Raw genomic sequence first — 26,747 nt, forward strand, 5'->3', positions numbered from 1 at the left:
ATAGTTCATCACTGCCTTTGCTGGGGCTCAATGTGCATAGAAATGAATGAGCTGTGCACCAGGGATGACTTTTACCAACACCATCCTACCCATTTACTAGGGACAGGTCAGCAAAAGTCTCAAGGCACCAGAGATTGGCATCCACTTGTATGCTACCTGTGGGGCTCAGTCACTAAAAGAGCCTCTGGCAGTACTCAAATTCCATGAGGTAGGTTCTCAGTCGATGGGCAGGAGTGAGTGCTGGTCACCAGGTTGATACAGGTTCAATTTGGGTTTCAGTGGTTCTTAGGCCACTCAGCAAACGTCCCAGGTTATATGATGCCTAGTTGCCACCTGCTGCTGGGTCCTCATACGCCTCTGTGGTTGGGTGGGGTCTCAGGGAGTAGTCAGGGTAAAGCCAGCAGTTTTGCAGGTCCAAACAGACCCAAGATTTGACCGTGTGAAAGGAAAGTGTGCCAGGGAAATAATGTCCTCTGTCTTAGAGTCACATTACTCAGTCTGTCTCAGATTCTAGAGCCCGTTCTCAGCAAGGTGGGTTGCTGGGAGTCCAGAAGAGGGGCTAGTGGCTCTCCCATGAAGGGGAGTTGCTGATCAAGCTTGGGGGAAAGAAGCAAGTAGCACCAGTCCCAGAGTAATGCAACTCAGTCTGTCCTGGATTCTGCCCAAACCTAATCAGTGTGAATCCACCAGGAGTCGAGAAGATGGGGCCACCAGAAGCCCAGAGAGTGGGGCTAGTGGAAGATGGAGTCTGTGGTGTAGGGGAGGACTCAGCTCAGGGATCTTGGCCGCCGTCCCTGTAGCTCACTCCCTAGTGCCACAAACCCCAGTCTCTCCTCACACAGCTCTAGTCAACTCCTCCCTTCCCCCACCATAGCTCAGGGTGAATGGTGCATTGGCCCTTTAAGAGGCTATGTGTGTGTCTCTAGCAGACTGCTGTCTCTCCCTAATAGACAGACTCCCCACTGATTTTCACAGCCAGATGTTATGTGTGTGCCTCTTCCAGCTCTAGTGCTCTGGGCTAGGGAGCCCCATTTGGGGTTGAGAGCTCATGCTTCTCAGGAGAATCCTTCTCTGGAGGGAATATCCCTTCAGAACCTCAGCTGTCACCCATCAGAGCAGGGCTAGCCCTTTTCACATCTCGGCCCTTCCTCCCAGTCTCAATATGGCTTCTGTAAATCCTTGGTTATAAGACTTCTCAGCCAGTCTTCAGTTGGTCACTCAGGTTGGTTACTCTTAGTTGTAATTCCAGTTTGGTCCTGGGAGGCGGTGAGTGTAACATCTACCTCCTATTCTGTCATCTTGGATCCCTCCTCTCTTTGACCTTTGCCTGTCTCTACCCTTACTCCATTCAGGTCTCTGATCACATGATACCTCTTCCCCTGACCACTCTTCCTAGACTGTTTTCCATCTATTTTTTTTAAGTGTTTAAAGATTTTATTTATTTATTTTTAGAGAGACAGGAAAGAAGAGAGAAAGGGAGAGAAATACCGTTGATCAGTTACCTCTCACATGTCCCCAACCAGGAACCTGGCCTGCAGCCCAGGCATGTGCCCTGACACGGAATCGATCCAATGACCTTTCGGTTTCCTGGCTGGTGTTCAATCCACTGAGCCACACCAGCCAGTGCTGGTTTCCATCTTTAACTTCAAAACTCTCTCCCTGTGTCTTAATTTTTCTACCTAGGAGTTACTTCTTCGAATGTAACAGGGAAATGCTGAGAGAGTTTTCCCTTTTGCTATTTTGCTAAGAGGGTTGGTTTTTATTTATTTATTTATTTATTTATTTATTTATTTATTTATTTATAGAGAGAGGGGAAGGGAGGGAAAAAGAGAGAAATATCAATGTGTGGTTGCCTCTCACATGGTCCCCACTGGGGACCTGACCTGCAACCCAGGCATGTGCCCTGACTGGGAATTGAACCAGTGACCCTTAGGTCTGCAGCCCGTGCTCAGTCCTCTGAGCTATACCAGCCAGGGTGAGTTTTTTTTATTCTTTAAATCATGAATCAGTGTTGAATTTTGTCAAATGCTTTTTCAGCCTGTATAAAAATGATCAAACAGTTTCTCCTTTTTTAGGTCATTATTAATAGGAAGAATTGCATTGATCGATTTTTCTAAATATTAAACTAACCTTGTATTACTGGGATAAATTCCACTCAATATTGTCCTTTTTATATACTGCTGGTGTCATTCATTTTTATAAGGGATTTTTCTGTCTATGTTCATGAGGGGAATATTGGTCTGCAGGGTTTTTTCTCTTGTAAGATCTTTGTTTTGGCAGTAACGCTAACAAACCTCTTTTAAAAAGCTGGGAAATAGCTTATATTTCCCAGCTTATATTTTTGGAGGAGTTTACTTAGAATTGCTATTGTTTCTTATCGTTTGGTAAATAGTTCTCATTGTTTGGTCTTTGGTGAGCTGAAATGGACTAGAGTTTAAATTATATTATTAAATTTCTTCATAGCTGTAGAACTATTTAATTTTTCTCTTACTGAGCTATAATTAACATATAACATCATATTAGTTTCAGGTATACAACACAATGGTTTGATGTTTGTATATATGGCAAAATGATCACCAGTATAAGTCTAGTTAACGTCCATTACTACATATAATTACAAAATTCTTTCTTGTGATGAGAACTTTTAAGATTTACTCTCTTAGCAACTTTCAAATGTGCAATACAGTGTTATAAACTATAGGCACCATGCCTTACCCCCATGATTTATTTTATAACTCAAAGCTTTAACTTTTTGACCACCTTCACCATTCTCTTCCCCCCACCACTCCTCCCTGCCCCACCCCTGGCACTCATCAATTTGTTCTCTGTATCTGTGAGCTCAGTTTTTGGTGTTTTATGTGTGTGTGTGTGTGTATACACACATATACATATATACATATTATACATGCATGTATATATACATATATATATACATTACACACACGCACATATATGAGGTGTGGTATTTGTCTTTTATCCATCTGACTTCTTTCACTTAACATAATACCCCCAAGGTCCAACCATGTCATGGCAAATGACAAGGTTTTATTTCTTTTTATAGCTAATTATTCATTGTAGATATGTACCATGACGTCTTTATTCATTCATCCATTGATGAACATTTTGGTTATTTCCATATCTTGGCTATTGTAAATAATACCTCAATGAACATTGGGGTGTATATATCTTCAACTTAGTGTTACCATTTTCTTCTGATAAATACCCAGAAGTGGGATTACTGGACCATATGGTAGTTTTATTTTCAACTTTTTGAGAAACCTCCAACCTGTTTTCTATAGTGGCTGCACCAATTTACATTCCCACAAACAGCGACGAGGGTTCCCGTTTTTCTGCCTCCTCACCAACATTTGTTGTTGCTGTTGTTTTGTCTTTTTGATAATAGCCATTCTGACAGGGATGAAGTGATGTCTCATTGTGATTTTGACTTTATTCCTTGATGTTTAGTAATGTTGAATACTTTCCTCTAATTCGTGTGTACATCAGTACTCAGTCAAAGATTAGGAGGGGTCCTTCTGTTCTCTGCTTCTCAAACTATAGCCACATTGGCCTCCTCTAATATATCGAAACATTACTATTTGTCTCTTCAATTCAGCAAAACTGCTGGGCTCTGTCTGGGTCACCTCTTTTGCACTCTGGCCTGCAAACAGCCCCTGGACAGTAAGTTGAGGCCATTGCAGGGTCCTTTGTTTTCTCACTCTGAGATCACAGTCCCACTGTCTGTATGGTTCAGTGTCTGAAGTCCTCCCAAATATTTTAGCTGGTTTTCTACCTGTATAACGTGGGAGTATAAATCCTGTCCCTGTCATGTTATGTTTCCTAGAAATAATGGTGCTATTAATTATAGTTTTTAAAAATTTTAATTAAATGACAGTATTTGGAATGGCTAAGTCAGGCCTGTCGCTATTAGTAAGCTAATACAATTAGTAACAATTTTCCCCAAAACTGTTCACAATTTGCCTTGGGAGACTCCTAGATGGAACCTGGGGGCTGGTGGTAAAAGCAGGGCAGATCCTAAAGTAAATCCTGATTATCACAAGGAAAACAAAAAGTGGAGTTTATTCTGACATTTCCTCCCAGAATCCAGCCCTGAACAGGACTCTACAGTGAAAGCTCAGGGTGGACACAAGCCTCCTCACCCAGACAGAGAAGTGCCAGCACAGCTGTGCAGCCGCCTGCCCACCGCCCCTTGACAATCACCAGAAACAAGGTTTCAAAACCTAACTTCATAGAAAGACAAAACGGGATTCTTAACACCGAGTATAAACAGACATGAACACTAATGTGAAGAAAATCAGCACCATGAAGGAAAAGAACTCAACGACCAAGAACTAACACTTGAGGAACCAAATATAATAAAGGAACCAAGTAAAACCTTTATTTACCACCATGCAGCATCCATTTTTTTCAAAAAAGGTGATGGTTCTATTACAGAACAGAGGTCCAGCGGGGGGTTGGGGGGTGCAATATTTGGCCCACCTAGGGACACCAAAAACTGTTACTGCACACACACACAGGTTTGTTATGTCCATCACCCTATAGGAAAGAAGTCTCTCAATGCCAGAGATTTGTGAAAAGGAAAGGAAATGTTTATTTAAAGCTGTACAGACTTAAAGTAGTGATCTAATGTCTTCATTAAGATATCAAAGTCCATTAGGATACCTACAGACACACACATACATCATACACAGCTTCCTTCCCCCCTGCCCCAATTCAGGGTACCATATCTCAGGAAAAGAAACACATGTCCGTGTTTCAGGTTGCTGGCACTCTCAGCTGCGTCACCGTCCAGGCAGAATCTAATTAGTCCAAAGCCATGTGGCACCTTCTCAAGGCCTACTGGTAAGAGTTCTTTGTACCCATTTTCCAGGCAAAGTCTCACCTGCTTCCCAGGCCATGTGGCCAAAGGGAGCACCCCAAAGTGGCATGGGCCTCTTTTACCAAAGTTGCAGGGGTCTGCACTCTGGCCAAAACTGCATGGTTACTCCTCCAATGGCTTCCGTGTTTGGGATTTTAATCCCCGCGTCAGTCCTCCGTTGCAGCCCCATTTCTGACTCCTGGACACCTTGAGTTCTGGACCCCATTCCAAATCCCTTTTTGGGCCCCCCCTCTTGGCTTCACCCTGTTACAGTTCTTTGAAAAGAAAACTTGGAAATTTAAAATAGCACCAAAGAAAAATTAAACAATTTGGTTGAATAAAAGAATGAACGCAGTTGGAGATCTGAAATCAGTGAGCTAGAATATTAAAGAAAAAGGAACTGAGATTAAAAGAACAATCAAAAAACTTTTAACAATAAGGTATGAATGATAGATTCAGAGGTTCAATATCAACCCAACATAAGTTCCAGAAAGAAGAAAACAGAAGAATAAAGAGGGGAAAACCAACAAAAGAAATAGAGAACACTTTCCAGAGAAATTTTGTTTCTGGTTTAAAGGATCCAACAGTTGTAGAATAGGATTAATTTTTTTTAAACACTATTTTTTTAAAATTTTATTTATTTATCTTTAGAAGGGAAGGGAGGAGAAAAGGAGAGAAATATCAATGTATGGTTGCTTCTGGTGCACCCCCTGCTGGGAACTGGCCTGCAACCCTGGCATGTGCCCTGACTGGGAATCGAACCGTGCATGATCTTTTGGTTCCCAGTCCTGAAATAGGATTAATATTTTAATTAGTCCTAAGAATATTAGAATATTTTAACATCATAAAAGTAAAGAGAAAATCCAAACATTTCCCAGAGAGGGGAAAAAACAGTTTATTATTTAAAGAATGAGACTTAACACTTATTTAAAAAGTATTAATTTGAACTAAGAATGCTATACAATAAAACCAACATTCAAATCTGAAAGAAAAACAGAGACATCTCCAGAACACAAAGTACTCAATATATCAACCAGGCCAGAAACTAGTTCTGGAAAAGGGGGGCGCGGTAATGAATAGAGCACATATTCCAGCCACGTGAAAAAAAGAAAAAAATCAAGAAAACAATGAACAAATGAGTAAAGTTTACAATTAACTTAATATTAATTCCTATGTTAAATGTCTCTATATGACAAAGTGAGTAGTGCAGGAGAGGGAAAAACAAAGAACATTTAAATTTCAGACTTCTCTTGGAAAATGAAAAGATGCAGCAAACCAAGGCTCTAATTCTTACAAGACCACAGTCAACTGGTCCTTTTTTTCTAGTGCTTTTGAGTTGAGACCATCTCAGCCTTTAACAGAAAAACTCATCTAACAGGATTATTACACTCATCCCGGAGCAGCAGAGGGGACTTGGGTGCCCCTAAAACATCCCTGCCATGCCCACAGGAACACGTATTACTAGAATAATAAAACTTCTGTAGCACCGTTTCCCATTGTATTTAATCTTCAAAGTATTCCCCACAAGTAGGAACTGAAAGTCCGTGTGCAAAGCAAAGAATCAGTGAGCACTCTACAATATAAAAACTTAGGTGTGCGCAAACCTGGCGTAACAGTGGGAGGTTGGGGGCTGGGGCGGAGACTATTCATAGCTTTCACCATATTCTCAGGGGGATCCTACAGCTCCGAAAATGAGTCCCTGCAACACAGAGGACAGAACCCAGAGTTTGCAGCCAGGACACTTTGCCACTTAGTTGTGTGGCCTTAGGCAAGTCATTTAAATCATTTAATTTCTCGGAACCCCCATTTCTTCACCAACAAAATGAAAATGACTTACCTACCTTGAAGGGTCGGACAGATAAGAGGTAATGTATTTAAATCTGCATTAGCATGGGTGTAAGAGATGGTGACCTGCCTCTTAATTTTTCAGGTGGCAACCTGAAGCTTAAATTGCTTGAGGATTTTCTAGCCCACGATTCCCTGGCTGCCCTGCCCCGGACCTGCGGACTCCAGGGCGGAGCTTGTTGCCAGAATCTGCTTGTTTCTTTTTCTCGGAAGGTCAGTTCGAGATTTTGCAGGCCAGACAAATCGGAGACCTGCCGGGTATTTCTGGCCCGAGTCTGCCTTGACCCTGAGCGCTCCACTTTGGGAAGTGCTAGCCCGCACGCAGCGCAAACGCCGCAGGGGTTGCCCGTGGGTTTCGGGGACCCAGGAGCAGGACCTGCAGCTCCTTCCGGCTTTTTCGGCAGCATCGCCCCGCCCCGCCCCGCCCCGCCCCACTCCGCCCCGCCCCGCCCCGCACAGCCAATGAACGTGCACCGTGCTGGGCTCTGCCCGCTTCCCTCGCCCTCCCGCTGCGCGCCCTGGATCCCGTTCGGAGTTTACTCTACTGGCCGCTCCCGGGTGCCCACAGCGACATGGTGCAGGGCAGGATCTCCCGGCTCTCGGTCCACGACGTGCGCTTTCCCACATCACTCGGAGCCCACGGCTCGGACGCTATGGTAAGTGCTGACCGACTTGGGGTGCCCTCCAGCCTCTCGGATGCCAGGGCTCGCTTAGGCCTGGGGAGCCCTGCGAGTCCTGGGGAGGCTGCCAGCTTCGCGACAGTTTTGTAAAGGGAGGCCTGAAAAAGGAATAAAAGTATACAGAAGCTTCCCACCCTCCTACGTTTTTCTTCTTAAGTTTATTTCGCTTTTGCTGGCGTTTAATATTTCCCGTTTTTCCGATTATAATTCGCATTTTGTTGAAAAGGGTAGAATGCAAAATAAGCAACAAAAGCAAAGTAGTTTTGTTGGGGCTCCACCAACAAAACCCTAGAATTCAACACTGGCTTCTTATGTACTGGGGTTCTTGGTGAAAGAGGCCAGGAAGCCAGTGTCTTTGCCACAGCCTGCTGTGTGACCGAGAGCAGACCCTCATGTCTCTGGGCCTCCTGGGCCCATCTATGAAATGAAAGAGACACAGTCTGGCTGGGAAACCAAACAAGCTCCTGGTAATTCTGAGTCACGGGAGAAGGGGCTGTCATGAAACTACCTGAAAATGTGGTTAGAAAGGACATGTCACTGTAGAGAGTTATGCAAATATCAGTCTTTGGAGATGCAGCAAAGGCAGGAACAATGACTCTACCTAAATACTGATGGGCGTTTCACTTACTGAGAGTGTTAAAGGGACCCTCACCCCTACCCCCACCGTCTAGTGCAGTGGTTCCCAAACATGTGAGTTCTGTGCAGGGTATCATGAGGCCTGTCACCCACTGGATCCCCACTGCCCTACTCAGTCCACCAAGGAGATGGCTACATTAGAGAAACAAAGTTGCGTGGTTATGAATGTGTGAACACATGCTGGGAAGTGAGAAACATTCCTGTTACAATAATGGTGACTGACACACCTGAGTCAAGGAGAATGGGTCCCTGAGGGCTCTGATTCACAGTGTAATACAGCGCTTCTTAAGAGGGTGGAGGGCACACTGGTGTTCATTACTTTACCTGTGTTCTTGTGTACCTGAAATAGTTTCTAAAAATAGGCCTCGTTTAAAAATGCTATCTAAACAAAGTTATACATTTAAAAGAATCCTTTATTCTGAGATTAAGTTTTTCCTGACTTTTAAAAATCATTATGTGTCTTTTCTTATATGGCATTATGGTAAATGACATAAAAAATTCCCAGTTGGCAATCCTTTGTGGATCTCCAGAAAAATGTTTACAATGTTGCTGGCTTGTAAAACCCGAGTGAGTGCCTGATCTAGTGCAACTGCCATTGCCTCTCTGAGGTTTAGCAGCAGCTGAGAGGCAACTCAGTCTGGCCCAGCCTGGTCTTCTCATCTGTATGAGGAGATCCACTTCACATGTGTAAATGAGATACCTGTTAAGAGCCTGCCACAGAAACTGAAGCAGAAGAGGCTCCGACTGAGCCTTTCCTCCACTTTGAATTTGTGAAGTGTTAAAGGGCCTGGTTTACTGTAGACTGGAATTTATCTCTGCTTTTGAGTGATCTATATCCATAGGTCAGGAAGTATCTGACACCTGTGTTGCAAACTTATAATCCGTAAGTATATATATCCCCTGGAGATATGGTGTATGTTGTATGCTGATTCTCAAGTGCCTTCTTAAGAGAATGTGCTCCTTTGCAGTTCTCGGTGGCACTGCATGATTCCTGTGCCCTCATGGCATGCTGCACTTGGCGATTCAGCTGCATTCAGCACTTGGTAGCAGAGCCTTCCTGATCACAAGCAGTTTATTTTCATGGAGGAGCCTTGAAACTGTCCCCCAAATCTGTTCAAGCAAAGGGTTCCAGTTATAATTTCTTATCAGTCTTTTGAGAAACATGGTGTGCTCAAGCCTGCAGTGTATTTTTACACATTGCTTGCTTGTCCAGGCCCTTTCTAAGGTTCGAGAGACCCAGGGCTATGGGCTGACAGCCCAGCTCCAGCTGACTCCCTCCACCTCCCAGCCATACTTTTCCTCTCCTATCCCCAAGGTCTGCTGGGCTTCCTGGAGTGGCTGTCTCAGACCCTTGTCTTCCTCCTCCGGCCTTCAGTCCTACACCTCCAGCAGTTAGAAGACATTGCCCACGGCATCATCAAGAAGACCAATGCACCCTTGGCACCATCTCCACACATCAGTCTCCAAACCAATCCTAGTCTCTTCCCCTTTATTCAGTAAATTGTGTCCTCACAAACTAATCTATTCTTCTCTGTCCCCATTGCCACCCTTCTTGACCCCCTGACCCCCATTCTTATCACCTCCACCTCCAGCATTTTCATCTTTATCTTTAGTCTCTCCTTTTCCAGTGGTTTCTTCCCCATCCATATGGACAGGGCTTGCCACTTGTGGAACAGACTTTACTTGATCCCAACACCTCTCCACCCCCTTCTGTTTCTGCCCCTTCCTTACCGAAGCTAAATTGCTGGTCCATTCCTGTTGACCTGTACATCTGCTTCCTCCTTAATCTGAAGTCGCCTTCTGTGTCCTTCCTTCTTTTGTTATTTCTCTTGTTGAATCCTCTTGCTGTTTCTGCTCCCAGGGCCCCTTGTTCACTCTCGGCTGCCCATCTTCCTGCCGTCTCTCTGCCCCGCTGGCCGCCTGCCTTTCTGGCTGCTCCTTCTCCCCTACAGAACCCCTTCTTTCCTCTCCAGGGCTCAGGTCTCAGCCTTTCCAATTTCACTGCACTCTTCCACTAAATCCCCTCCATGTTTACAGTTTCAGTACCGTTTTTTATGCCAAAAATGCTCACATCCCATTTCTGCATCTTTCCTTTTTCCTCAAGTTCAGCTACCACTGGGCACCTCCTGTTGAATTTTTCACCTTCATGCTAAACATCATCCATTGAAATCCAAAGTTATCACCTTCCATACTCTGCCTGGATCTTCCTCCTAATCCTTCTGGATCATTCTGCCAGTTATAAGGACTCAAAAGCTTAAGGACTCTTAAATATACTCCAGCCTTCCCCTTTTCCGTGCCTTCCCTATCTTCACCTGACATACGATATTCTTTCCTCCCAGATTTTTCATGCCCCTTCCCATTGCTGCAAAGCTCCCCATCCTCCACTGCCCAACCCAGACTCTGCTTTCATCATAAAGCTCTTCTAGCCTTGGCTGGTGTAGCTCAGTGGATTGACTAGTGGATTGAGCTCGGGCCTGAGAACCAGAGGGTCACAGGTTCAATTCCCAGTCAGGGCACATGCCTGCATTGCAGGCCAGGTCCCCAGTAGGGGGCGTGCGAGAGGCAACCACACATTGATGTTTCTCTCCCTCTCTTTCTCCCTTCCCTTCTCTCTAAAAATAAATAAATAAAGAGCTCTTCTAGAGAAGAGCTTTAAAAAATTTTTTTATAAAAAAAAATAGAGCTCTTCTAGCTCCCAGTACATTCAGTTCTCTGGCTGGCTTTCATCTTTCAACTCTTACCCAGAGGCTTACCGTGTTCTGCCTCGCAGTATTAAAGTTTCTGTAACCGTGACTTCTAAACCAGAACTTCTTCAAGGGCAGACACGTCTTGCCCCTCAGCAACCTAACTGCAGTCTCCGAGATGCAGCTGGTGCTCACCAACACCGTCGCACCGACTGCCCTCCCCTGGGCCCTCCACGCCAGCCACAGGCCTCCTGTGGTCACGTGCGCCTCCTCTCCCTCCTGAACACGGGGATTTCGATCCCACCTCGTGAACTCAGTTTCCTCATCTGTAAGGTAGGGATGATGGCACCTACTTTATAACATTATTGTGAGGATTAAGTTAAATGATATAAAGCTCTCAGAGTACTGGGCCTAGAATAATAAATATTATATAACAAAATAGTAATAAATAATCCCAATGCAAATTTCTTCAATAATCACATCATCCTACATTCCTACATTCTATTTTTTTTTTAACACATTCAGATCTGCTGCCTGGTTTAGGGGGGTCTTCATTATTTGCCCCCACTCCACCCATACAATCTTGTCTTCAGTCACTTGCGAAGGAGTGCCCTCACGGGCCTTTTACTTCTCTGTCTCAGAAGACCTCTGAGTTTCATATCGATCTCTTCTCCACATGCCTTCACCTGCCCCTTTGCCCACACAATGGTCTCGGTCCCCTTCTTCATCTTTGCTCTTCTTCCTTAAACTTCCGTGATACTTCTACCAGACCACACATCAGCACATAGCCTTGTACCATCATCGCAGCTGTTCTCACCTGATTCTTGTATGTTAGCTTTTTCTCTCCAGTGTATGAGGAGTTTCTAGAAATAGATTTGCATTTTTTTACTTCTGCATCCCCTGTATTGATGAGTGGTGTAGGGTTTCATAATCATCAGTTAGTAAATGTTTATTATCAAAATGCCATTTGATAGCAAGTGGTTTTTAAAGAACAAAATACGAAACAGGTTAATTTGTCTTCAAGTTTTAATTCTTCATTTTTCCTCAGTAATCTCTGAATTTATGCCTTTGTCTTTTCCAGTTTTACAAGAGAACTTTCTTAAACCTTAGGTTTCAGAATTTGAAAAGACGAACGGGTAAAGACGAATAGCTGTGGGTGAAAGTCCTGGGTGTAACACTGAGCTGGCTTTCTCTCCAGAACATTTAAACAGCATTAAAAATGTACACATTGCACTCGTTAAAAGTATTTGACTCCTTTGGGAGAATGTCCCTTTTGTCCATTCAGAGTGCCCACATTTTCTTTGGGGTAAATCCAGGGTTCCATCCGATTGGAGCTTTTCTTGCATGTCTCCCATTGCAGTTTCTATTCTTAGTGATGTCATTGTCAGGTTTCAGATTTCTCACATGTGTTGTATGGGGGGGGGGGGCATTCTCCCTGCAGCACACAGACCCTGACTACTCGGCTGCCTATGTCGTCTTAGAGACTGATGCAGAGGATGGACTCAAGGGGCATGGGATTACTTTCACTCTGGGAAAAGGCACTGAAGTGGGTGAGTTGGACATTTTCTTACAGTTCCAGAATGCTTACATTTTAGATTTCAGTTCTGACCTTATTTTTCTCAGTATTTACCGCTCAAAGTGAGTATTTCACTGGGTGAAATTAAAAAGTGACCATATTTGGTCGCTCTCCTTGTAGTCATGCATAGACTGCAGGAAAATCCTTGAACTCAACCCACTTCTCTGCAGAGCTTTGAGGACCTACAATAGGTGAGTGACTAAGGGACACAAGAGGGGCAGACATGCACTCACATGTGCAGACATGCACTCACATAGCAAGGCTTATGGTAACGTGCACTGTGTCTAACTTTCCAAAATACTTCATAGTGGGTCGACTTCAAATTCTTTGGCCCTGCCCAATTTCAGAGCTCTCTTCTGGGAAGAACAGATTGTGTAGGATGCACACTGAGGTGTGAATTAATTAGTCATTCTTCTCTCAGAGCTGGACCAGAGCTCAGTGGTGGCCCCAGGGCCCTCATTTTTCAGAGATAAGGAAATTGAGGCCCAGAGAGTCACACAGAACTGTGACTGCCCAAAGTGCTTTCTCTCCAGAACATTTAAATGCAAATTATTTGGTTTTTTTTACCTAAATGCATAATTCATGCACAGGATACAAAATCCAAGAAGTACCAAAAAATGACCTTCCCAAGGTCAATTGCAATGGATCATTGGGGACAAAACCAACTTGTGATAAGTTGAAGAGTCAGGGTCCGGCAAGGGCAGACACAGTGTCTCTCTCTAACTTTGATAGTGTTTGTCCTGTTGATATTTGTACTGTCAGCTCTCTCTTAGTTGTAGAATCAAAGTCTTGCCCCACTAAAAGATTTTAACATTGTCAAGCAGGTAAAAGGAAAGAGGGGAAAAAAGGAAGAGCAACTTCTCTTTAGTGCTTCTGTGTATCAAAAACTTTGTCAGGCACTGGAGATAATAATTTTAATAAGACAGAGAAAGGAGCCCTGGCCATATGGCTCAGTTGCTTGGAGCATCGTCCAGCAACTTGGAGCCCACTAAAGAAAGGGCTGCAGGTTCGATTCCCTATCAGGGCACATGCCTAGGCTGCAGGTTTGATCCCCTGTTGGTCGGGTGCATTCGGGAGGCAACCAATCGATGTTGCTCTCTCACATCAATGTCTCCCTCTCTCCGTTCCTCTCTCTCTTAAAAAAAATCAATAAAAAGCATATCCTCAAGTGAGGATTAAAAAGAGAGGGAGAGGAAGTAAGGCAGAGTTCAACGTACAAAAAGAAGGAATGAATAAACTTCTCAGGGTCACACACATAAAAAAAATAATAGTGCAGGTGGAAATAACTATTCATTAAAAGTGGGTACAAGTTACATGGAGAAAGAATTAATTCATTGTTCAGGATGGTTAGGGATGGCTTCAGAGCAGAGGTGAAGCTTTGAGATGAGTGTTGAAGGGTGAGCAGGAACTTTGCCAGGCAGAATAAGGAGAATCGGCCATGATTGCCTGTCCCGGTCTTCATCAAGTCAATGGTTTATTAGTAACGTTTCCCCCAAGGCAGTGACCGTTGACCTCGTAGGTTTGTGAGCTTCTCCTATGACTTTATTTGTGTCTGGTCTAAGTTGAGCACTTTACTAAGCTGCTTTCTCCATACTGCAAACTATACAGCACGGTCCACAAAGGGTGTGAAAAACTCAGTAAGGTCAGATTCATTATGGGATGGACCGTTGTAACTACTCTCTGTTAAGAGCCAAGACTTTGAACTTTGCTGACTCACTCACAGTGGAGGGTCCCTGCAAATGCTGCATGCTCCCAAGACAGATAGGAGGCTCTGTGGGCTGGTTGCTGAGGTCAGTGCTTTACAGCCTTCACGGCCCTTCCACTCCTCCATTCCCCCCGACCCCACCCAGCTGTCTGGATACAAGTCTCAGGCAGGGGTACGTCCATTTCCATCTCTTTATGACTTTAATAAGTGGCTCTTTTGTGGTGATGTTGTTGGCTTCTGCCTTTTTCAGACCACAACATGACAGAATCCATTTTAACATTAACCTTGCTGCGTATATCAGGTGACTCACTGCAGTCTCACTGAATGTGTTACAGGGCTTTCGCATTAAAGATGAAAAAAATCCCATTAGCTTATCACTGTTCCCCTAGAGTTTTTATCAGGTTACTTACCTAATCATTTTTTTATGATTCAAAAAAAAAACAGAAAATAGTCTTTCCTCATTACTGTGAAGAGAGTGCTTTGTGTGTGTGTGAGAGAGAGATGGAGTGAGAAAGGAAGGGAGAGTGGGTGGGTAGGTTGTGGGTTTTTCAAATGTGTAGAGTACACTGATGTAGTTTTTTTAAGTGGGAAAAGAAAAAGAGAAAAAGTCTGTAAAGAGACCAGAAATGGTCTTAAGCATTCACACCAGCACTGAGGTTCAGACACTGTGGTCATCCACAGACTTTGCTGACTTGTCCCACTGCCCGTGGTGGAGGGTCCCAGAATTGAGTCCTGGGTGGATGTAGTACAGGAGGGAACATTTGGGTTTAGTCGGCAAGAAGCTGACTTCAAGGGCCAGTTTTTTCCCAGATGAATTTCCCAACCATCACGTCAAACATTCAAACCTGAAGTGGACTTTGTCTCCACACAGAATCAGACCATGACAACCCAAATTTCTATCAAATGCACAAAAGTTAATTAACTTCTTGCAGGGGCCTCGGTTTGAGCAAGGAAAACCCACATTCTATAGACCAGCGATTTTTGGCTGGTGTGCCGTGGCTTAAAACATACAATGCCTATTTACCTGCATTTTGCCATGTACAATGCACACTTTTTTGCCCAAATTTTTAAGGGAAAAATAAGGAAGTACATTATACATGGGTAGTACTAATTCTGTCTCTATATACATGTTTTTAATTCTTTGATTTATGCTTATGCTTATGCATTAAAAGTGTGACTCTAGAAAGCAAGGACAATATCCATGTACAAAATAATACTCTGGAGTACGAGAATCAGTTTTCTTTATAAATATAAATACATAAAAAATTGAATCAAAAAATTAAAATGAAAGATTTTTTTTCCTGAAAGTTTGGGCCAAAAACATGGGTGCACATTATAGATGGTAAAATACAGTAGTCAGGGGCACTGACTTTTTTTCCCTTAGATTGTCAAATTTAAAAATGACTTTAGAAAAAAAATGGCAACAGCCAAAACAATAGCTGTCTGATGTGAATGAATCAAAATTATACCTTGTTTTGATCAGATGGGCAAAAAAATTAACATATTTTTGCTGTGCTGCAGAATTTTAGTAATTAGTTTATGTGTGCCATGAGCAGAAAGAAATTGAGAATCACTACTCTAGATGAATATTACTGTGGCTTGTGCGTCTCTTAGAGACATGAGATGAGATCATCCTTAACTTTGGATAATACATTTGCCCTTGCAACACAAATCAGAGGTGTGCTTCGGTCAACGATTTCTAGCAACCATCTCATCCACGAGATGAAGGTTTGATGGAGATAATGATATGCCTCTCTCTGAGTCGCTGACTTCCTATTTAGATGGCTTTAATCCAAGCACCAACCATCAAACACTGAGGAGGATTTTGTCTTCCCACAGCTCTGAGGTATGACTATCTGAACTGTAATGACTCCATATCTCATTAACAAACCCCCAAGAGGACACAGCGTGGTTGGTATAGCCCTAAGTGGTCCATATGAGAGCAAGTGCATTTTTGTCTGAGAGCGATTTCACCCAGAGGCTACGCACATTCTAAGAGCATGTTTCAAATGCTTCCAAGGGTCCCTCTCCTAGGATATGATTGGTAGTAAAACGACTCCTGAACAATTATCCTATTAAATTACCTGAGAATTTTAATATTGAAACAATGGCAACACCAGAAAACAAGTTTATCAACTTTTTTTTTCAATAAAATAATTGCTTTGGGGTAAGTTGGTGATTTGATTATTTTGGCCATGTACATATAAACAAAGTGTTTTCCTGGGCAAAGGATATCAGGAATAGAAATTCCTGTTCAATTTGTTACTTTACTTATTTTTCATCTGAAATAACAATTAAAGCCTTCTTAAGTAAAACACCAAAAATAAATACTTGATGGTAATGCTGACCCAGATTAAATTTAACTTCAAATTACTTATGAAAAATATAGTATATTACAAGTCAATAGTAAGAAATTTAATGTTTATGAATAGTGTTTTCATGTACTTGAACATTTTACATCTATTAGGCTAATTGCAAATTCACTTTATTTCATCTTTAATAGCGTGTCCTGTTGTGAATTCAAGATATTTTCTATACTTGACAATAATGAAAAGGCAATTTAAAAAATTCTGTAAGTTAGTCCTCTTCTTCCTTTGGAACAATGAACTAGCAAAGTTGGTTTTTGATCTGACTGTTGGGACACTTCACAAAGTAAATAAGAAAATAGTTTGGGAACGTGATTTAAATGTTCACATCTGCGGTCTGTTTTTCACATGGAAACCAATCAAAATGTGTTTTCTCTCCTCATAAATGAAGTTCAGTATGCAGATTACAGCTGTTCCACCTGTGTGATATTACTATGATAATCACAGAAGCCATGTGTGGGGCAATTTGTAAAAGCATGGACCTTTTGTATTTAAAATTATTTTCATAAAATGCCAACATTAGTTTGCTTGTGGTGCTTGCATGTCTTAATTTGTTGACTTCATACCAAAACGTACATAAGAATTAAATCCTCGTTTACAGTTGTCTGTGCTGTGAATGCCCTGGCCCACCACGTACTGAACAAGGACCTCAGAGACATCATTGGTGATTTCAGAGGCTTCTACAGACAGCTCACGAGTGATGGGCAGCTCAGATGGGTAAGGGGTCTAGTTTGTAAAATGTTACTCTTAATAATGTTGCTAAGGTCTCTGAGATGTCCTTTGTGAAAAATGTAAAAACGAGGACAGGTTTACAATTTTAAGGTAAAATGTTTTTACCTTAGATAAATTAGGATTTGAGCCATTTAGATAATCAGTGTTTTGAGGCAATTGATTCCTTTCTGTAAGACTTGAATCTGGACGTGTTTGAATACTGACAGCTGGATCAGCCCTTCTGGACTTCATCCCCACTCCCGGAATAGGTAGAAGTGGTCTTGACCTTCTAGAGGATTAAGCACTGAATGGGCAAACTTCCTGGTGGAGAGATCGTGTGAGTAGTATTAGAGTAAGGACAGAAACCTAAGAGAAAAGAAGATAGAGACCAGCCCTGATTGAGTGACTCATTTGGTTGGGGTGTTGCAGGAAAATGAAGTGACCAGACACCGAGGGTTTCTGGAGTACGAGGTTTATTTAACGTGCACGGGCCCAGAGGAGTTAGTGTCCAAATTCTGAGCTCTGAATAAAGGATTCTTGGGGTTTTTATAGTTTACAGGGTCTTCTTGTCTATGTAGCAAAGTGGGATACAGAAGCGGAATGCAGAAGTTAGTTCTAGCTATGGGGCAGAAGCAGAGGACAAAGGCTAAATTCGAAGGTCAGTTTTTAACAGCAGGGGTGTTAATCTCAGTCCTAGCTAATGCACTGTTGTTTACTTATTCTAGACAGCCCCATCATTCTCCCTAGGGTGCCTGGGGCCTGGGCAAATAAAGGTTAAACAGAGGTTTTTCAAAGTTTCCCATATCAGGGGCCTCATCCCATACACCAAAAAGTTGCAGGTTTCATCTCTGGTGAGAGAGTACATACCTAGGCTGTGGGTTTAACACCCAATGAGAGCATGTAGTGGAGTCAACCAATGTTTCTGTATTGCATTGATATTTCTCTTTCTCTCTGCGCCATCCCCCCTAAAAATCAATAAACATATCCTTGGGTGAGAATTTTTAAAAAGAAGAGACCAGAGCACCTTTTATGTGTTTAGATCTTATTTGAACCCAAAGTTCAAGGCATGAAAAAAGTGTGAAAAGAAAGAATTCTGTCACATTAAGATCAGTCTGGTAACCAGGACCTTGCCCTCGCCTGCTGACACTGGCTCTGTCTTATTCCAACTCTGCTCAGTCTCCTGTCTATGAATGGAGAAAGGCACAAGAGAATGCTCTTTCACAATGTCGCAGATTTCATTTTTAACTTCTGCAAAGTTAAACTTGCTTTTAAAGAAATCCTCCTGAAGAAGCTTTCAGTGGCCAAATCTGGGACAATTCAAGCATCAAAATAAATGTGATAGCAATGGCTTATAACTCCTTGAATAATGTAGGAATCCATGACTCCATTTAGATAGTACACAAACAACAAGGGAAAGCTTGTCAATAGAACACAAAATAATATAAGGAATGATAATATTGCACAATCACCATATTATAACCATCATAACTATAATTGTTTGAGGCAAGAATTTCAGTGAGTACCAAAATGTTGGTGGCAACATTAATTTCCTTATTAGAAAGGGAACATGGCAACCTTATAGTGTAGAAGCCAAATGGATGCTAAATTACCCAAGTGCTAAAAGTTAAAAGCCCTGAGACTTCAGGTTAAACTGGAGGCATAAGTAAACAAAATTCTCCTCCTTGCACAACCACATCAAAATTACAACTATCAAACAACCGGCACTCAGAGCCATCAGAAACTGAGTTGAATGGAAGTCTGATGACTACAGAATTAAAGGAACCACATCCACCCAAACTGGTAGGGGGAATGGAGATATGGAACAGGTTAGTCCCACATCCACATGTAGTGGATAAAAATTCGGGAGAAAGCCCTGGCTGGTGTGGCTCAGTGGACTGAATGCCAGACTGCAAATCAGAGGGTCACTGGTTTGATTCCCAGAGCACATGCCTGGGTTGTAGGCCAGGTCTCCAGTAGGGGGAATGTGAGGGACAAGCACACATTGTTGTTTCTCTCCTTCTTTTTCTCCCTTCCCCTCTCTAAAATCTTAAAAAAAAAGAACTGGGTCATCTCTTTCAAAAAGTGTTTAAAAAAATTGGGGAGGGATATCTTCAGAGGAAAGAGCCCCAGCCCCACACAAGGCCTCCTAGCCCAGGGTTCCAGTGGCAGGACGATAAGTCCTCATAATTTCTAACTGCAAAAACCAGCAGGTACTGAGCTGGCAGAAGAAACTCCTGGAGTTCCTAGCAGTTCCTCTTAAAGAACCCACACATGGACTTACTCAGACTCACTCTCTCTGAGCTCCAGCCCTGGGGTAGCAGCTTGAAAGCCACTAGTGGCACACAGGGAAGAACTGAAGTGTCTGGCATCATGGCAAGAGATGTGGGACAGCTTTCTCCCAAACAGAAAGGCAAACAGGAAGAGGCTGTTGTCCCTTTTCTGAGCGCTGTGCCCACAGAGCCATGGAGCTGGCAGGCTGGTGCCATACCCGAGACTCCATCAACCTGCCTAACACTGGTTGCCCTGCCCTGGAGATCCCCTGAGACTCCCCATCCCACCTAACTTACTAGCTGACCTGAGCTGTGAATAGTGGCTTTTCCATGTGAAAGGCTGGGCTAGGCTTATGCTTCACAACTTCCTAAATCCTCTCAAACAAGCAACAGTTAAGCTCAGAGAACCCCCAGTCCATGTACATCTTGCTAAGTGGCCCCAGGCCTGGCACTAGCAGCAGCCGGCCTAAGTTCACAGTTTGGCTTTGCCTGGGAAACTCCAAGCACAGCACAAGTAACAGCCATCTCAGATTGCTTTATAGCTCAGGCAGGATGGCCCTGGAAAAACACAGGGGGGGGGGGGCTGACCTTGGCCAGCACCACCAGAGAAACCCAGAGCCTGTGCACCCAGAGGACAGCTGCAGACCACCCAGGGTGGAAGGAACACTACCATGCTGCTCTTGCACAGCTGATACTCCGTAAAGGGCAGAGGTTGGAGGTCAGTGGTCACAAAGTCCTTGCACCTGACTGGCCTGGGCAAATTCCTCCTATTGACCTGCCAACATCAATCAAGGTTCAAATATAAGAGGAGGGTGTACTCAGCCCACATGAAGGGTGCACCTCAAGTACTCAGCTTGGGTGGTAGGGGAGGCCGTGCCACTGGATCCTCAGGACACCTACTATCCTAGGCCACACCGCAAAGACATGGAGTCAAAAGCACCTCTACCTAACACATAGAAACAAACACAGGGAGGCTGTCAAAATGAGGAGACAGAGAAACATGGCCCAAGTGAAAGAACAGGTCAAAACTCCAGAAAAAGAACTAAACAAAATACAGATAAGCAATCTTTCAGATTAAAAACTGGAAAAGTTGGTTTTCATGCTGCCTGTCACCTACCAGACCCAATTGAATCTTTACGGGTGTTTTTTTTCAGATGGCCAGTGAGCTGAAAAGATGACAGATTTGTACCCTAACAGACCATCTTAAATTCCATTTTAAAATGACCCTTTTTATAAGGAGAACAAAGTATCTCCTTATAGGTAAGGGGTTTGGAATTCAGGGAAATGTTAATTGGATTTTAAAAAACTGCAGCATTCTTGCCCTGGGCAATGGTCTTTTGCTGTGTCCTGGGCCGTGGTCATCTCACCCTGGAGTACAGTGGCTCAGATACTATCTTGAATTGCTTGCAAGTCCCCCTGAGGCACAAAGGTGGAACTGCTTATGGTCTCCTGGAGTCAGGGTGGATCATACCTTCAGTACATGGAACAATAGCTTTTACTTGCATTGATTACTAAACCTATTAGCTATTATTTAAACTAAAATTTTCCAACTTTCAAGCCCCCCATCAGATGCAGAGTTCAAAACACTGGTTATAAGGACATTCAGGGAAGTTTGTGAGGATCTCAGCAGCATAAAAAAGATCCAGTCAGAAATGAAGACTGCACTAATGGAAATAAAGAAAATTTACAGGGAAAAAACAGTAGAGTAGATGAAGGTAAGAATCAAATCAATGATTTGGAATACAGGGAAGCAAAAAACAACCAATCAGAACAAGAAGAAATAAAAATCAAAGAAAAAAATTGGGATGGTGTAAGCAGCCTGTAGGACAACTTTAAGCAATCCAACATTCACTTCATAGGGGTGCCAGAAGGAGAAGAGAAAGAGCAAGAAATTAAAAAGCTATTTGAAAAAGATAATGAAAGAAAACTTCCCCAGTTTGGTAAAGGAACTAGATGTGCAAATCCAGAAAGCACAGAATCCAAAACAAGATGGATGCAAAAAGGCCCACCCCAAGTCACATAATCATTAAAATGCCAAAGGTTAAAGATAAAGAGATGCGAGAGGGGGTGGGAGAGTGGGTGAGAGGTGAGGGGATAAGAAGTAGAAGTAGGTAGTTACAAAGTAGCCATGGGGGTGTAAAGTACAGTACAGGAAGTGGCGTAGCCACAGAACTTAGGCCCGTGACCCACAGACATGAACAAGAGGCGGGGGGATTGCCTGAGGAATGGAGGATGCTGGGTGGAGGGGAGCAAAGGGGGAAAAAGTAGGACAACTGTAATAGTATAATGAATAAAATATAAGTTAAAAAAAATTAAAATGTCAATAGCATTTTTAAAATACAAGTTGTTCCAGATAAAAAGAGACTGAAGAGACATGGCAACTAAATGGAACATGTGAATAAAGTAAAGTACATTGTTTGAGCCATTGGTGGAATTTGGTTATGAACTATCTTTCAGGTATTAGAATTCTACCAGTGTTCTAGTGCCCGCATTTGATCATCGTGCTGTGGTTATGTAAGAGAAATATCCTCGTTTTTAGAAACTACCCACTGAAACATTTAGGGTTAAAGAGGCATGATACCTGCAACTTACTCAAAAATTGCTCAGTAAAATAAATGTTATTTATAATATACTTATAAAGGATAAAATATGTATTATAAATATGTTATATATATATATATATGCACACAGAGTGGGGAGAAAGTAGGTTTACAGTTGTGAGTACATGTAACAGTTTATTCTTATGTTATTATTTATTAATTAGTATATTCTTTTTTATATAAACAACTGAAAGACAAGAAATATACAGGGGTCCAGCACAAATAACGCCCCTTTTTTATTACAAAATCTTGTATTATAAAATCATAAGCATGTGATTCTGTAACATAACACTACCACACTTAAGCACACCATATGACATTTTAGGTGGAATGTTCAAATTGAAACTATCAACTATTACACCCATATTATTACCCTACCAACCACACTCTAGCTGGCCTTACTTCTGCCGGACCCTGCAGATACTGGAGGGGCTTTTTTGTACTATTCATGCAACTCTTCTTCTGTAGTCACTATTTTAAAAAAAACAAAACAAAATAAAAGTTAGCATTTTCACTGAGTTTTAATTGCTGCCTTTTAATTCTTGAAATGTGACCTGGCCAGGAGACCAAACATCCTTTTCATTTCTAAGATGTGCTGTGTGTTTTGCTTCCTAACTAGATCGGCCCAGAGAAAGGGGTTGTGCATCTGGCTACGGCAGCCGTTCTCAATGCTGTGTGGGACCTGTGGGCCAAGCAGGAGAGAAAGGTAACTCACCAGGGGCATTTCTGTGGAGCAGCACAGCATGTGCAGAGGAATAAACACTTCCTCTACACGCAGCCTGAAAGACAATACACAGCAGGCCCCCAAAGGAAACAGGCAATTGTTTCATTTTTTTTCTCCCTTAGAGATATTGGCAGTAGTTAGGAGATTGTAGAAGTAGTTTAGGAAGGACTGAGGAGGAAGTAGGGGAGGAAGGCAGAGGTGAGGGGCCAGGGGGCAGTGTTAGAGACAGGTGGGCAGGGGGGCAGGTGTTTGATGGCAGGAGTTTACACTTACTTTCACACTTGATGCATATGGTTTACAAATCTCTTTTTCTTTAAGCCTCTGTGGAAGTTACTTGTTGACATGGTAAGTAAATTCTTTCATATTATAATTGTTTTTAAGTGGGTTTTATAGATTCCTTGCCTTTGATAATCAATAGATGTAGTCAGGACTGTGTGGCTTACTGGGTGGTCCCATGGGAAGCATGGAGTTAGGTCCCCCCCCCCCCACCACTGTGGACCTTTCATATTATTCTCAGAGCCTCTGGTTTCTAACTATGAAAAAGGGTTGATCATTCCTTCTCTGAGAACCTGGAAGAATTGGTTCAAGGACTAAATGTGAGAAGCAATTTACAAACCCTGAAGAGCAAGATATCATTGTTAAGATACTATTTGGTCACTTTGATTTTGAAAGAAAGTGATGGATGAGAATGTTGTGTCTGCATTATATGATTCCATCAGGGCAGGAGCCAAACACGGACTCTGAAAGATTCACACCTCGCTCTACATTCCCCTCCACCTATTTGTAGCAGGGATGAGTATCTGCAGCATTGGGCAGACCTGGCTTTGAATCTGGGTTCTGCTGCTTCCTGGCTGGGTGACCTTAGACTAGTTGCTTTACCTCTGAGCACCAGCTGCCTCAGGGTGATGTTTCAGATGGTCGCTAAAATTCTCGAAGTCAACAAATGAAGGTCCTTGTTGTTATTTGGCATCACAATTAAGGAGAAAAGAGGACACCATGGCCCTAAAGACAGTTGGGCCATCAGACACTGTTCCTTCTCTGGAGGAAAGTGAAGTCAGGAGAACATGATACCATATTTCTGACGTGGCTATGTGTGGCATGGGGGAGCCATCTGAAGGAGAAGGGTGGGACCTCTTGAGCCACCTTCAGGCTCAAGGTTAGCCTTTCAGAGAAATGCAAGAGGAAGCCCCCAAAACTGAATGAACTGAGGTGCCTGAAATCCCACCTGTGGACTTCTCATTCTTTTAGATTCTGTTCCCTCTTTCAGTGCTAGTACTCATAAAAGAAGTAGAATCTCAACATAGAAAGAGCTTTTACGATTTTTAATGACTAGAGTGAGTATTATTGGTCACAGTAAAACCTGAGTGAGGAAGCTACCGGTTGCTTCCTAAGTGTCTGCTCACTGGGATTCGGGGAGGTCTCAGCCAGAGGCCTAACTGAAAGTCCTCCTCCCAGTGTGGCCAGAGCCCAAGCCTGGGGCAGGAAGGGGCAGGGAGAGTATAGCCGGTGATGATCCAGGGAGTCAGCACACTGGGCTCGCTCACCCTCATTCCACTCTGTTCCTGTCAGCCAGGTGATCATCCCTAGTTGAGAGGAGAGGTAGTTGCCCAAGGTTTTGCTGCTGGTTGACAGTGGGCACGGGGTTGACACTGAGTGGCCTGGCCCTGAGGTCAGCCTTCTTTCCTCTCCTGCTAAGCTGCACCAGTATGATGGTCAGCCCTGAAGTGTGGAGGCAGAGACGTAGAGTGACATCATGCGCTCATCTACCCACTTAACTTGTGCTAAGTGCTAGCCTCACACTCCGTCCCCTTTCCAGAGCCTGGAATGGGGAGTCTAGGTTTAGAGGGAGAGGAGAGATGGGGAGGAAGCAAGGGGTCAGTCAGAGCATGAGGGCCTAAGGATTTCATTAGGAGGTGGCAATGACCTTCAGGACTGTACACTAAGGGTGATGGAATCAAAAAGTATAACACAAATCTCAAAGGTGCTTTCCTCAAAAGGATAAGCCCCATGTAGCAGTGTGAGTGGATTCTTAGAAACACAATCTACTTGTGAATTGATTCCAGCCATTTCCCCTTCCTGTCGCACTGCCAGGATCCCAGGACGCTGCTGTCCTGCATCGATTTCAGGTATATCACTGACGTCCTGACTGAAGAGGAAGCCTATGGTGAGTCTTAGTTAAGTGATGGAATTGGAAGCTCTCTGGTACATGCTGATGTGTAAACAACATAGTGCGTGCAGCATTTGTTGTCTAAGAGAGTGACAATGCTTTTTACTTTTTCCAGAAATACTACAGAAAAGTCAAGTTGGTAAAAAAGAGAGAGGTGGGTTTTGAGGAAATTTCCTGCATTATTTTTATCATTGTTTACTTTTGACTGTCTCTGTCCTTTTGGGGTTCACATTGTCCTCCCAAATGCCTCATGCCTAGCAGCCAGGTCCTCAACAGCCAGTTGAATCTGGAGAAGCCTCCTGAGTGTGGTTTGACTATGTGGGGAGACCCCTGGCTAGTGGGCAGTCCTAGAGGGTATCCTGTAATCCCCCCACCCAAACTCCCACCCCCTGTTTGACAGCTTCAGAATGTGCATGATCTTGAATGCATCCTAGAGCTGGACTAGGGGCTGGGTGCAGGATCAGAAAGAGATTTTCTGAGGAGCAGTGTGGGGGCGATTTTCCTCACCCCCCCCATGTGCCACGGATGAGAGTAAACATGACTGAAACTTATTATAATCTGCTTGGGGAGGAAAGGTGGCCATTTTCCTAGAGGAAAAAGGCCTTGAGCAGTGGCCAGTTTCTCAGGGGAAAAAGGCGTTAAGTCCCTTCCTCTAAAGGATTTTATTGGGTTGTGTACACAGGAATACAGGGCAGCAAGGATCAAACAGCAGATAACATTTCAACGAAATCTGAGGGCTTAGTCTGAGTCAGAGTCTGTCAGGAACAGAGTTTTAGGGTTTCCTGCTGAAACCCTTAACATATGAATGAAAGCACTCTTAGCAGAGCAGATTTCACAGGTTTATCAGGAAGTCTTTGTGATACCAAATTTTTCCCCAGGACACGCTCTAGCAAGGCAAGGAGCTGCACCTCTCCCCATCAGGTATTCAGGCTTAAGAGGATTAGAGCCAGGAAGTGCTTCTCCCAGAGGGCATGGGGACTCGGGCTATGTCAAAGCTGGGGTTGGAGGGGGTGGGGGGGGAGGGGAGGGCAAGAAAGCCATTGCTCTTTGTTGCAGCCTCCCGAGTCCTTCCATGATAGCCTCCCAAGTGGCCGTGTCTGGCCTAGGTTGCCTCTCCTCTGAGGAGTCTTACCCATCAAAGACTTCTGACCATGCTTTGGGGGCAGGGAGGAAACTGAGGTAGCATTTGCAACCAGAGACAAGCTTTGTCTCCTGCTGCTTGCATTCCAGAGGTCACTAACTCATCTTTAGCCACAGAGGGTATAGAGTTACAATTTCTAAAACGCGGTCCACAACAGAGCAGCAGCTTAGCTACAGGCAATCTAATTCTGAAGGCCCCTGGAAAGAACAGAGTGTTGACAAGCATTGTGTTTCCACAGAAGAGCAGATGCTAATGCATGGCTACCCTGCCTACACCACGTCCTGCGCCTGGCTGGGGTACTCAGATGACACGCTGAAGCAGGTGGGCATTTGGACCCAGTCTGGTAGATAGGTTTTATATTCCTGGTTTCCCCAGAAGAGTTTTAATATTTTCTTATTAGCCTTTCTAAATCCTTATGGCTGCAAAGCCTCACTCTGAAAGTACTTTTGCTCAAGCAAAAGCAAAGCCATCTGCTTTGTGGACATAGGACTCTGACACAGGACAACTGGGACTCTGTGACCAGTGACTCCCACTTTGGGTTCTGAAAGGTGACAGCCTAGGATTTGATTCCCAGGCAGAAGCAGCAACGTAACATTGTGCAGGTTACACATCGTCAAGCTGAGTCTCAGATTCCTCACTGTGAAAAGGAGAAATAATCTCTTACCTCATGGCTGGTTATGAGGATTCAGAAAAATGCTGTAAACTGTGTGGCGTTTGCAGCACAGTGGCTGGTGCATGGCATCCAGTCATCGTGTGGCTGACTCAC

General features: G+C 43.5%; 1 protein-coding gene across 4 annotated transcripts in view; it reads left to right on the forward strand.

Annotated features, from left to right (window-relative positions):
* The first annotated feature begins 7,222 nt into the window (after positions 1-7,222).
* Positions 7,223-26,747, forward strand: part of ENOSF1 (enolase superfamily member 1) — a 34,443-nt gene continuing 14,918 nt past the window's right edge. Inside the window, exons 1-8 of one of the 4 annotated variants that reach the window (XM_037156565.2) lie at positions 7,224-7,377; positions 12,163-12,271; positions 16,970-17,085; positions 22,569-22,655; positions 22,992-23,018; positions 24,765-24,837; positions 24,956-24,994; positions 26,220-26,302. In XM_037156565.2, coding sequence (XP_037012460.2) covers positions 7,294-7,377; positions 12,163-12,271; positions 16,970-17,085; positions 22,569-22,655; positions 22,992-23,018; positions 24,765-24,837; positions 24,956-24,994; positions 26,220-26,302 — 618 coding nt within the window. In that variant the 5' untranslated portion in view covers positions 7,224-7,293. Of the gene's footprint in view, positions 7,378-12,162; positions 12,272-16,969; positions 17,086-22,568; positions 22,656-22,991; positions 23,019-24,736; positions 24,838-24,955; positions 24,995-26,219; positions 26,303-26,747 lie in introns of those variants that run through there. The other 3 variants (XM_037156567.2, XM_037156570.2, XM_037156568.2) reach the window with 3 other exon arrangements.

This window comes from Artibeus jamaicensis, unplaced genomic scaffold (genome assembly GCF_021234435.1).
Source record: "Artibeus jamaicensis isolate MK-2021 breed Jamaican fruit bat unplaced genomic scaffold, CSHL_Jam_final contig_354, whole genome shotgun sequence".
Taxonomy (NCBI): domain Eukaryota; kingdom Metazoa; phylum Chordata; class Mammalia; order Chiroptera; family Phyllostomidae; genus Artibeus; species Artibeus jamaicensis.